The 13,873-nt window shown below is 36.5% G+C and overlaps 1 protein-coding gene across 6 annotated transcripts in view; it reads right to left on the bottom strand.

Moving 5' to 3' along the window:
* ANKAR (ankyrin and armadillo repeat containing) overlaps positions 1–13,873 on the bottom strand; it is a 75,276-nt gene that overhangs the window by 20,626 nt on the left and 40,777 nt on the right. For 4 of the 6 annotated variants that reach the window (XM_063645633.1, XM_063645634.1, XM_063645630.1 and 1 more), the window contains 6 exons: positions 11,195–11,436; positions 10,220–10,388; positions 2,946–3,220; positions 2,623–2,776; positions 2,222–2,383; positions 116–222 (listed from right to left, as the gene is read on the bottom strand). In XM_063645633.1, the coding sequence (XP_063501703.1) occupies positions 116–222; positions 2,222–2,383; positions 2,623–2,776; positions 2,946–3,220; positions 10,220–10,388; positions 11,195–11,436 (1,109 nt within the window). The remainder of the gene's footprint in view (positions 1–115; positions 223–2,221; positions 2,384–2,622; positions 2,777–2,945; positions 3,221–10,219; positions 10,389–11,194; positions 11,437–13,873) is intronic. The other 2 variants (XM_063645631.1, XM_055289985.2) reach the window with 1 other exon arrangement.

Genomic DNA, 13,873 nt, shown 5'->3' with positions numbered 1-13,873 from the left:
GTTTAAAAGATTAAATATTTTTATGTTTATGAACTTGAATAAAGATACAAAATTTTCTTAAAATTATATTTCTGTTAATTTTTACCATATCAGAAAACAATGTAAACCTTTATACCTTAATGTTAGGAGAAGGGTGATTTCTTAGTAGTTGGATAAGTACTGGAAAGGCATTTTCATCTACAACAAATTGTTGACTGACAGGATTGCTTGTATGGGCTACACCTGTAAGAGTCCACGCCAATGAGGTAATGTTTTTTTCCATTTTATAAATGGCAAAGTCAAACATAGCTTGATATTTTGGGTTTACAAAGCGTTCTAAGGTAATACAGGTAGTAAATTACAAAAGGGTATGCTATATGACACTATTTTAATAGTCCTGAATTAATTTTTTAAAAGACAAAGTGAATAAACATGGAGACCTTATTAGAATTGTGAGTGGCTTCCTAAAAGTCACAAAGCAAAGGAAATTAGAAATATTATACTACCAAGGAATAATAATAGCTATCGTTTATTGAAGAAATATTATGTACGAGGTACTTAAGTTAATAATTCTATTGTTTTCTATAAAAAGTTTACTTCTACAAAAATGACTAGAGTAAATCACCAAGTTAAAATTTCTAGGTTTCTTAAATTATACACGCTAACAAGATAATCTTACTATGTCTCTTTATAACATACTACTTTAAATTGCAGGCCTAAATTCACCAGAGAAACTCAACTCTCTTTTTTTTTTTTTCCACTCCTCGCAATTTCCTGTTGAGAAACTCATTTCTTTCTAGTGAACATGGACAAAGAATTTTAACTCTGTTCTTTTGCTAATATTAAATGTCACAATAGATATACAGTGGGTTTATATAAATGGGTTAACCCTAAATAAATGGGTTAAATATAAGATTGAGCCTCTCAGTGAACAATGAAGTCACCTACATATTGTACCTAGGGAAGTTTGAAGGAAAAAAGAACACCTTTGTCCGCACAAACTCCCCACCCGCACCACACACACACACACACACACACACACACACACACACGCACAGCTGACGTGGACAGATTTGAAATGAACTAATGAGAAGAAATTTGATTATGTGTGTGTGTATGTATGTCAGGCAACCTTGCATATATATTATCATTTACTGGAACTTTAGAAATAACTGTAATTTATGGCCGGGCGCGGTGGCTCACGCTTGTAATCCCAGCACTTTGGGAGGCCGAGGCGGGCGGATCACGAGGTCAGGAGATCGAGACCACAGTGAAACCCCGTCTCTACTAAAAATACAAAAAATTAGCCGGGCGTGGTGGCGGACGCCTGTAGTCCCAGCTACTCGGAGAGGCTGAGGCAGGAGAATGGCATGAACCCGGGAGGCGGAGCTTGCAGTGAGCCGAGATTGTGCCACTGCACTCCAGCCTGGGTGACAGAGCGAGACTCCGTCTCAAAAAAAAAAAAAAAAAAAAGAAATAACTGTAATTTATGTCAAAGTCTCTGGCCAAAAAGCAAAGAAACATCTTCTTTGGCTGATTATCTTGGAAGTGTGAATGAGTTTCTGCAAGAAACTTTTGGCAAGCAAAGAGAAAAAAATGTGAGAATCAATTCCTATTACACTTCATTCAGCTGGACTATTTTTGAGGAAATTCAGTGATCTAGAAATAAAGATTTTTCCTCTTGTTTGCAAGAAGCAGTCTACAATCAGCACCCTGCATTCATCAAGGTCAGCAAGAACCCAAATTTTAACTTTTGGTGGGTCACAACTGACAGTTCCACATTTTCTCAGGTACCCCAAAATGTCAATTCCTTTGCAATGAATTCTATGTTATATAAACAAATGATCATTACAGAGACATTCAAGAATGTGCTCCAGCATTAGAAACTCTTCTATATCTTCAAAAACATATAGTTCTTGAGATTCAAAAGAACTATTTTTCTCTTAAACTTAAAAAAGAGATTGCTTTCAGTCAAAATAGCCAAGGCTTATTGTCCTAATTTTCCTTTCTAGCCATTGTTCAAGAGCAAGACTGATACAAAATTCTTAATTATACCACTTTTACTGACCAAGTTCTTAGACAAATTTCAAAAGTTACAAAGGTCTTTTATACATTAAATACCATTTAGGGGTCAAATCCCCAAAAGTGGGGATAGAGAGGAAGAGAGATTAATTTCCACTTCTCTGCCCAATCTGTTCTTGTTCTTACAGATATTTAAGAAATTGAGAATAAGTATACAAACCAATACAAATGGATCCCACTGCTCTGATGACACTGAGAAGTGTGCCTTCAGCGATCGTACTAATTCTTAGTAAGCGAACCAATGGTGCAATTCCATTCCCTTCACATATTTGATTTTGATGCATCCTGCTGTCCTTACTTAGAGCTATGACAGCTTCACCTCCTGATAAAGAAAAGCAAGATACATGTATGATACTCCAGTGCCCTGTTCTACATCATGCAGGGGACACGGTGGCTCACACTTGTAATCCCAGCTACTTGGGAGGCTGAGGCAGGAGGATCACTTGAGCCCAGGGGTTTGAGGCTGCAGTGAGCTATAATTGTGCCACTGCACACCAGGCTGGGCAACAGAGAAGGATCCTGTCTCTAAAAAATAAAAATAAAATAAGGAAAATAACTTACCAACATACTGCATTTTAGCTGATGGTGACGAAAGCATATTTATTATAAAGCTGTATCCAATTTGTTCTGCCATATATTTTTGTTGTTTTAGTGTTTGTCCTGCCAAGGCCCAAAGTGCAACGGCTCCTTGTTCCTTAACATCTATTTGAAATGCCTGTTTTTAAAAATATTTCATTAATTCAGTGAACATTTATTGAACACTTTAGGAATGCATATTTTATAAAATGTTTATTCTAGAATTGGTTTAGTTTTTCTATTCACTTAACAATTCAAAATAGAATATATCATCTAAGAAAAATGACCAGTAATCATAAAATTCCTACCTTTAGGAGTTTTAAAAGATACTTAGTTAATGATTTTTCCAGAAATGCTTTCTGTATAAGAGGGTTGTGACTTGCCAGTGATTCCACAGCCATTGCACCTTTCATTTGGACACTAATTTGTTTCCCTTTAAAAAGAGCCACCAGAGGAGGAATCGCTCCCTCCATAGCTATAGCATCCTGAATTTCCTTATTGTCACGCCCAACCTCAGCAATTGCAGCAGAAGATACAGCCTTCAACACATCTTCAAATGAATTTAAGAACAAGTTAAATAAACCTTATGAAAAATAAGAATATCAAAGTGCAGCATATCATTAGTTTCCCATATTATAAAATGAAATTTATAAAAAGCTTAGAGAAAATAAAGAAAAACAGAAATAAACAAAACTGGCTAGATTTACCACCTAAACACAATCAAACATTTGGGATAATCTCATGTACTATTTCTTATGCAGATGGATTTAGATAGTTATAGATGTATTTGATATAGTTGTATTTTAAAACAATAGCTTGCATTTTTACTTACAATTAAAACATTCCCTCCCCACCACCCTTTTTTTTTTTTTTTTTTTTTTTGAGACAAGGTTTGGCTCTATCACCCAGGCTGAAGTGCAGTGTGTGTGATCTCAGCTCACTACAACCTCCACCATCCTCCCACCTCAGCCTCCTGAGTAGCTGGGACTACAGGTGTGCACCACCACACCCGGCTAATTTTTGTGTTTTTTGTAGAGAAATTACTGGAATAACTCAGTACATCTCAGTAAACTGCTTATCAAAAATAATAGCATCTTAGCCTTCCATAATCAGAGTTCAAAACTATCAATGTTACTGTGTTTGGGTATGGGTATTATCATTAAAAATAAATATGTAAACTTTGCTAATTTGATAGCTGTCTCATTTTGGTTTGTATTTTTGGTACTGGTGATTCTAAACATTCTCCTATATTCTTTTAACCAGTTGCACTGTGCTTTTTTGAGTATGGGTATTATCATTAAAAATGAATACATCAACTTTGCTCAAATTTGATAGACAAAAATGCCGTCTCATCTTGTTTTGCATTTTTGGTATTGATGAGTCTAAACATTTTCCTATATTTTAACAAGTTGCATTTTTTTAACTTATAGAAAAGTTGTAAGAATAAGTCAGAGAATTCCTGTATACCTTTACCTGGATTTATAAATTTTTAATATATTGCCATATTGGTTTTTCTATCCATTTATCTATAAAATTTACTTTTCTAAATTTGAGGGTATGTTGCGTGCATACATCATGGCCTTTTATCTCTTTAATACTCTAGTGTGCATTTACTAAAAAAAAAGCCTATCCTTTTATGTAACTACAAGGCAATTAGTAGATGCAATACTTTAATCATATTGTATTGATTTTCCTAGTAATGTCCTTTATCACACTTACTTTCTTCCAGTACAGGATCCAGACCAGGACCATGTGTTGCACTTAGTTATGTCTCTTTAGTGTTCTATTATCTGGAACCTTTTCTCAGGGGTTTTTTGCTCTCTTATGACATAGACATTTTTAATGAATATGGGTCATTTAGTTTAGAGAATTTTCCTCAGTTTGGGTTTGTTTGATGTCTCCTCATGACTCAAGATATGCACCTCCATCTAGAATATTTTTAAAGTGATATTATGACTTGGGTGCAGTGGTGCATGCCTATAATCCCAGCTATGCAGGAGGCTAAAGGTGGGAGGACTGCTTGAGCCCAGGGGTTCAAGATAAGCCCGGGCAACATAGCAACCTCATTTCAAAAAAAAAGTGACATTATGTTCTGGGGATATCCTCTGTGGAGTTCTATAATGTCCATCTATTCCTCATTGGTGATGTTCATTTTGATCACCCAGTTTCTCTACTGTATAGTTGCTATTTTCCCTCTTGCAACTAATAAGGAGCAAAACACTTTAAGACCATGTAAATATCAAAATTTGCCCCCAAGATTTAGCAACCATTTATAATTTTTGCCTGAACCAATCTTTACTATGCTGTTTGCAAAATACTAATTTTCCAAATCTACCACTCCTTCTCATTTGTCAACTGACATTCTGCTATAAGGAAGAGCCCTACCTTATTCTCTATTTATTTGTTTCCTTGTTTATCCAGTTGTTATCAGGATGAGGGCACAGGCTCCTATTTTATTCAACCCATTAATTTTCTTTTCTTTTTTGAGACAAGGTCTCGCTCTGTCACCCAGGCTGGAATGCAATGACACGAACTCAGCTCACTGCAACCTCTGCCTCCCAGGCTCAAGCGATCCTCCCACCTCAGCCTCCCAAGTAGCTGGGAATACAGGCGTGTACCACCATGCCTATCTAATTTTTGCATTTTTAGTAGAGATGAGGTTTTGCCATGTTGCCCAGGCTGGTGTTGTACTCATGAGCTCAAGCTATCTGCCCGTCTGTCTTGGCCCCGCAAAGTGCTGGGATTATAGGCATGAGCCACTGTGCCCGGTGTACTTTCTTATTTATGTTGGTACTCAGATTGTCTAAGATTTGGCCAGTGGGAGCCCCTTCAGGTTGTCCTTGTGTCCTATAGATATGCCTCCTTTTTTTTTTTAATTACTTTCTGTCACCATATGATGATGTTCCTGACTCACCATATACCTTCTCTGCCCCTGCCCTGGAATCAACTATTTCTCCAAGAAGCTCTGGTTCCTTTTAATGAGGGATGATATTTAGAAACCAAGATTTGGGTGCTCGGTATGCTCATTGCTACTGGAATATCATTGCTTCTGGATCATATATATGTGTGTGTGTGTGTGTGTGTGTGTGTATAAATCCATATATATATAATATGTATACATATGTATATGTGTATACACACACACTCATACATGCACACATACATTTCCAATTCCAATCCAACCCCAAAGGGTTTATTGTTTTCCTACATTCTGCACATTTCTTTGCACAGTAAGAACCCAATAATATCAACACATTTATTCATTTCTTTAGTCCTACAGTACTTATCATGTGGGTTCAGAATTGTTCTACCCATATCATTATGACATACAAGTTCACTAAAAAGAACTCAAAATCTGTGTGTAGTTTGTGTTTACCCTTAGATAGTATATAATGCACTGTGTTTAAAATTATTTGTATTCATTTTTTCTTTTCTTCTTAAATCTAGTTATACAATTTATTTCAGTTTTCATTTCCCCCAGCCTTGTAGATTTAATTTTTTATTATGTAGAATATCAATATATTTCCAAAAGCAAAACTAGATAGAAAAGTGTTTGTGCATTCATGTAGCTAACTATATCCTTTAGATGCTCTATAATCCAGCATTTGTTTTTTCATATACTATCGAGGTTAATTATCTCTCTATTAAGGCCTTATTGTTCATACCAACTTCTATACCCACTTTATATCAATTTATGTCAAACACATTAACTATTTTTATTATGAGTATTTTCTTCATTTAATCATCTAATCATTTATTTAATGCATATTTATTGGATAGCTATGTGCTAGACACTGTCCCAGGCACTAGGGAAACAATGGTGAACCAACAAAACAAGGTCCTTGACCTTGTCGAACAAAAGGAAAGGCCAGAGTAAAGAACAAAGCAATAAGTTCAATATTACTTGAGAGTAATATCAGAGAAAAGAGGAGTGACAGGAAGGTCATTTCCTCTTGAAGTAGAGAAGTAAAAAGGGCTTATAGGCCATGCTGGAAATGTGGATCATATCCTAGGTGATAGAGAGTCGCTGAATAATTTAAAGAAGAAGATACGATCAACTTTACATTTTAGTTAGATCACTCAAGTAACACTTGGAATGTTAACCCTGAAAGATTAATTAAATTAAGAAAGTGTGGGGGAAACCATTCTTTCCCTTACCCAATATTCCTGAATCAGTACAAAAAGTAGAAATTCCTCCACCCACAGCCAACTCAGAAATATTAAGAATAAAAATTTACCCCTTACTCATTCTTCCCCATGAGAAGAATAGTGAGTTACATAATTTTTTAGTTTGAAGAATGAGTCATTGCAAACGCATGGTTTAGGTTCTTTTTGGCACTTTTTGTTGTTTTCTCAAAGCAAGCTTTCCAACAATAATGCTGAAGTTTTGATCTTTATTTGATTCCTGTCTATTTCTCATTTGGGCCCAAATTCTGAAAGGAATGGAAGTGTCTTTACTAAGCTATTCAGTAATCCAAAGTAGCTCTAAAGCTCAGGGGAGACGTCAGGGATGTGGATAAAGAACTGGGAAGAATAGATTGTAACCCTAGTAGAGTTCCTTTGGAGTGAATAAGAGGTAAAGAAGAGTATGCTGGATGAAAGCAGCAGCGTGACAAGAATGGAAGCTTAAGGAACTCCAGCTTTAAGAGTTGGGTAAAGGAGGACTAATGGTGAAGGCAGACTTTATCTACAACTTTTGGGGTCATAATTCCAAAATTTTCAGATTTTAGAATGTAAGGAGTACATAATACTACATATTGTATAACATCACAAAGAGTCTGGAGAAAATCAATTTCTGCAGAAACATGTGAATAATCATTCCAAGAAAATAAAATGAGGTGATCTTTTAAGTTTTTCTCAGTTTGAAACTGAAAAAGCATTTTGTATGCTTTTGTTACATATTTGAGTTTCTGTGGTGGTGTCATATAAACTTTTGTTATTAACAGAACAGGAAAGTTGGGTACCATATGAAATCAGAAGCATTGTAGGAATGAAGGCATGCATACGTGAATACATGTATATAAGAATGTGAATCCAAGCAGCTAAATGGGTGAAGGAAAGGCCTAAAACAAACCAAACTTAGCAAGGGTAGGCTTGCTCTGGACATAGAGACTCAGACTAAGGAGATGTTAACAAATCCATCTTTTCAAGAAACTGTATGTGAATCTACTTTGGGGCCATTTTAATACAAGAAATCTTAGAGTAGCTCACATGGTAAAGAAGACACTGGAATTAATAATATGCCTTTGTGATCTCCTATACCTTAACAACCCAGCTAACATCCAAGAGGACTATTTGCTAAAGCACTAAAGTTATATAGGGAGGCTTACCTAAAAGGAAAAAATAATTAAAATTTATTTCAAAATTAAGTTATCTTCCTTGGAGTGAGGAGATAATGTAGATTATGGTGTAGGAAAAAATAATTTTATTTCAATAATTTATTTCATACTATAGTTTTCTTTCTTTTTTATTTTTTTAGACAGAGTCTCTCTCCATTGCCAGGCTGGAGTGCAGTGGCATGATCTCGGCTCACTGCAACCTCTGCCTCCCAGCTTCAAGCGATTCTCCTGCTCAGCCTCTCAAGTAACTGGGATTACAGGCACGCGCCACCACACCTAGCTAATTTTTTTGTATTTTTAGTAGAGACAGGGTTTCACCACGTTGGCCAGGATGTCTCGATCTCCTGACCTTGTGATCCACCTGCCTTGGCCTCCCAAAGTGCTGGGATTACAGGCGTGAGCTACCACGCCTGGTGCTGTAGTTTTCTTTCATGAACTCATTTATTATTTATTTATTCAAATTGGTGCTACAATTTGTACTTTGTTACAGCATCTGGGATTGAGAAAAGGAAAACAGAAAGAGAAGACCTAGTCCCTATCTTTAAATTTTAATTAGTTAGATAAAACACAAACAAAAAAAGAGATAAAGAATGACTATAAATGAGTAAAAATTATACATTTAAAATATACATAAAAGCTGACCCTCTCTAATGCTATTCTTTTTTCCTTTTTTTTTTTTTTTTTGAGATGGAGTCTTGCTCTGATGCCCAGGCTAGAGTGCAGTGGTACAATCTCAGCCCACTGCAACCTCTGCCTCCCAGGTTCAGGCAATTCTCCTGCCTCAGCCTCCCAAGTAGCTGGGATTACAGGTATGCACCACCACACCCAGCTGATTTTTGTATTTTAGTAGAGATAGGGTTTCACCATGTTGGCCAGGCTGGTCTCGAACTCCTGACCTCAGGTGATCCGCCTCAGCCTCCCAAAGTACTGGGATTATAGGTGTGAGCCACTGCACCTGGCCTCTAATGCTATTCTTAAAGGATAAAGTAGAGCATAGTAAGCGATGGAAGAACACTTGAACAGAGAGAGCATAAGGAATTTGTTATGAAGGGAGAGGGCTTTCAAATGATGTCACCACACGATAGAGGTTCTTAGAAGATGACACTTGCTTAAATTTGAAGTTTTAAAGTAAAGGAAAGATCGCTTCTACATTCCCCTTATTATTAATCTTGACTTACATTTAACCAATATATTTTTTTTTGTATTTATTCCTGGTGAACTGGAAGAGGAAGCCAAATGATATACTGAGCAGGAAGAAAATGAGCAAGTTCTTCTCAATTTTCTCTTCCCCCAAATTTGGGGAAAACCATATATTTGGAGCTTACCTGTTACATGTGCTAACTGGAATGAGATTATTCTTACAGAACCCGGGAGACCATTTGCAGTAGCTGCTGAAACTGCCTCATGGCTTTTGATGTTCTTGGTACTGAGATGCACTTTAGGAACTGATAATTGGCCTAATGCTTCCTGATAACCTTGAATTTTGACATCAAATATCTAACAGATCTGAAGCCCTTGTTGTTACTTGCAAAATAGCTACCCATGATCAATATGTTACTATCAATATGTACTATTCACCCAAGGTAGCATATACTCTCCTAGGCATATTATATGTATTTTTTAAATCATCCATGCCAATATTTCCATTGATAAACATGTCTAATTAAACTTTTTTAAAGAATATGCCTTTGAGAGTCAATTATTTTTATAAGCCCAGCAGTTTAAATTTAACCATTATCTGCCGGGCATGGTGGCTCACAACTGTAATCCCAGCACTTTGGGAGGCTAAGTCAGTAGATCACAAGGTCAGGAGTTTGAGACCAGCCTGGCCAACATGGTGAAACCCTGTCTCTACTAAAAATACAAAAATTAGCCAGACGTGGTGGTGCATGCCTGTAATCCCAGCTACTCAGGAGGCTAAGACAGAAGAATTGCTTGAACCCTGGAGGCGGAGTTTGCAGTGAGCTGAGATCACACCACTGCATTCCAGCCTGGGCGACAGAGTGAGACTCTGTCTTGAGAAAAATAAAATAAAATATAAATAAATTTAACTGTATCTACATAGTTCAGCAGTTAGGAAAAATAAATAAATTTGTGTTTTAGATATTAAGGTTATATTACACATGTTTAGATCTATTCAAAGACAGATTCGGGACATCTATTCATATAGGACAAGTCCAATCCCATGTTTGCTTCATTTAATATATCTGGTCATTATAAAATAATACAGAGATAGAGCTCACCTGAATCAGAACTCAGAAATCTGATAAGATATGGGAGGCCTTTATGTTCTCTCACAGCTCTTTGATTGTTTTCATTTCCTATACATAATACCCGTATACAGTTCATTACATTTACTAGCACATTTTCTATGTTTAAGTTCAATAGATTTATCAGACTTGGGATTCCATTCTAAAAATAAACAAAAAAAATTACATTTGAATTTGTTTAAGATAAATGTAATCTTTATTTAGAAATACAAGTTGGCCGGGCGTGGTGGCTCACGCCTGTAATCCCAGCACTTTGGGAGGCCGAGGCAGGCAGATCACGAGGTCAAGAGATCGAGACTATCCTGGCCAACATGGTGAAACCACGTCTCTACTAAAAATACAAAAATTAGCCGGGCATGGTGGCGCGTGCCTGTAGTTCCAGCTACTCTGGAGGCTGAGGCAGGAGAATCACTTGAATCCATGAGGCGGAGATTGCAGTGAGCCAAGATCGCACCATTGCACCCCAGCCTGGTGACAGAGCAAGAGTGTTTCAAAAAAAAAAGAAAAAAAGAAACACAAGTCTGTAATCTTTCTTGCTGTAAATAACTATTTGGGAGAGAATGAATGCCACAAACAAATGTGTCTACTGATAAGATACATTATGTGACAGTTAATACAGCTATCTAAGTGAAGCAAATAAGATTAATTGAATATATTGCCCCATTAGGAAATATTTGCCATTGTAGACACTGCACTGTAATTGGTAAACAGCAAGAAGCAATCAACATATACTAACTTATGAAAATCCTCCCTCATCTACTTCTGGACTGTACTCAAATGCCAACTTTTCGGTGGAGTTTTCATCAGGCGCCCTCTCTCTCCCTTTTCCCTGCTGTATTCTTCCCTGAGAGTTTTGTCACTGAATAGTAACATGGGTTTCTATTTTTGTAACTTCTATATGAGGGAGTTATTGTCAGTCAAAAATAATTGTATATGAAAAGAACTTACGTATTTGGCAATAACATCCTTGTTTTCACATTGAGCAATATCATATAGAATGACAGCACAGCGAGAGTGTACTTCAGGCTCATCACAAACCAGTAGGTTGATTAGAGATGGAATGCCTCCCGCTTCTACCAAAGCATGCACTGCACTTTTGTGGGTTGAGATATTACTCAATAACCCAACAGTTTTGCACTGCAGTTTTATTTTGGAACTTTTTAATAGATTGATTAAGGCAGGAATAGTGCCTGTAATGAAAAAAGCAAAAAAATTAAAAAGCATGAATTATTGGTAACCATTTGTAGTCAATTTATCATGGCAATATTTAAATAATATTTATGGGCATTGCAATATAAATAATTATGAAATAATTCTATAAAATATTTATAAAATTATCATTTGAAACTACATGAAGAAACCTTCCATCTTGTCTTTGGTATGGGCAGCTCTCATTGTTCATACATTTGATTTTCACAGAGCATGATCATATATTTTATATTAGTAACCTTAAGCCACCATTGAAACACTGAATTCTGGCTTAAGATTATTGATAAATGAATTCTTTGTGCTACCACATGGTACAGGTCAGTTTTGCTTATTGCATCAACTTTTTATGGCACTGCTTATGCAATTATTTGAGCATTTTATTATATTTTATCCTTATTTTATACCAGCATGTGAAAAAAAAAAGTGCTGAATCTAGTAAAATGCAACATTTGTCTCATTAATTACAATAGGCTCAAAGATAGAAATCATTAGGCATAGTGAAAATAGAAAATCTGGCTTCAGTTGGATGCCTGTTATACTTACATCAATTCAATGATAAATAGAAAGCACCTTATAGGACACACACAAAATAATAGAAAATATAGATATAATAAAGACCTTATTTATTTAGCTACCTGAAATGAAACATCCCTCATGACTTCTTTAAGTTCACCTTTTGGATATAGAGCTTTTTGTACAGGTTTTAAGGAACATATTAGGGGATTATCTATGATCAATCAAATTTTAACTTATTCATTTAATATTTCTGGAGCATCTCACGTGCGTTCAATAACCACATTAGGGTAGTGGCTACCATATTGGACATTTTCAAATAGAACATTTTCTTTGTGTGTGTGTGTGTGTGTGTGTGTAGATAGATAGGTAGATAGATAGATAGATAGACAGACAGATAGATAGACAGACAGATAGATATAGATATAGATAGATATAGATGAAGACAAAGACAGGGTCTCACTATGTTGCCCAGACTGGTCTCAAACTCCTGGGCTCAAGCTATCCTCCTGCCTTGGCCTCCCAAAGTGCTGGGATTACAGGCATGGGCCACCATGCCCAGCTGAACATTTTCATCATTTCAGAAAGTTATTCTGGACAGTGATATTCTCAAAACAATCCTATGGGGTGGAGCCATTTTATTTATTTTTTTATTATACTTTAAGTTCTAGGGTACATGTGCACAACGTGCAGGTTTGTTACGTAGGTATACATGTGCTATGTTGGTTTGATGCACCCATTAACTTTTCATGTACACTAGGTGTTTCTCCTAATGCTGTCCCTCCCCCTGCCTCCCACCCCACAACAGGCCCTGGTATGTGACGTTTCCCACCCTGTGTCCAAGTGTTCTCATTGTTCAATTCCCACCTATGAGTGAGAACATGCGGCGTTTGGTTTTCTGTCCTTGTGATAGTTTGCTTAGAATGATGGTTTCCAGCGTCATCCATGTCCCTGCAAAGGACATGAACTCATCTTTTTTTATGGCTGCATAGTATTCCATGGTTGATATGTGCCACATTTTCTTAATCTAGTCTATCATTGATGGACATTTGGGTTGGTTCCAAGTTTTTGCTATTGTGAATAGCGCCACAGTAAACCTATGTGTGCATGTGTCTTTATAGCAGCATGATTTATAATGCTTTGGGTATATACCCAGTAATGGGATTGCTGGGTCAAATGGTATTTCTAGTTCTAGATCCTTGAGGAATCACTACACTGTCTTCCACAATGGTTGAACTAGTTTACACTCCCACCAATAGTGTAAAAGCGTTCCTATTTCTCCACATCCTCTCCAGCATCTGTTGTTTCCTGACCTTTTAATGATCTCCATTCTAACTGGTGTGAGATGGTATCTCATTGTGGTTTTGATTTGCATTTCTCTGATGGCCAGTGATGATGAGCATTTTTTCATGTGTCTGTTGGCTACATAAATGTCTTCTTTTGAGAAGTGTCTGTTCATATCCTTTCCCACTTTTTGATGGGATTGTGTTTTTCTTGCAAATTTGTTTAAGTTCTCTGTAGATTCTGGAATATTAGCCCTTTGTCAGATGGGTAGATTGCAAAAATTTTCTCCCATTCTGTAGGTTGCCTGTTCGCTATGATGGCAGTTTCTTTTGCTGTGCAGAAGCTCTTTAGTTTAATTAGATCCCATTTGTCTATTTTGGCTTTTGTTGCCATTGCTTTTGGTGTTTTAGTCATGAAGTCCTTGCCCATGCCTATGTCCTGAATGGTATTGCCTAGGTTTTCTTCTAGGGTTTTTATGGTTTTAGGTCTAACATTTAAGTCTTTAATCCATCTTGAATTAATTTTTGTATAAGGTGTAAGGAAGGGATCCAGTTTCAGCTTTCTACATATGGCTAGCCAGTTTTCCCAGCACCATTTATTAAATAGGGAATCCTTTCCCTG

This window comes from Symphalangus syndactylus, chromosome 8 (assembly GCF_028878055.3).
Source record: "Symphalangus syndactylus isolate Jambi chromosome 8, NHGRI_mSymSyn1-v2.1_pri, whole genome shotgun sequence".
Taxonomy (NCBI): domain Eukaryota; kingdom Metazoa; phylum Chordata; class Mammalia; order Primates; family Hylobatidae; genus Symphalangus; species Symphalangus syndactylus.
The sequence above is the reverse complement of the archived record's forward strand: the minus strand, read 5'-3'. Positions and strand labels throughout refer to the sequence as shown.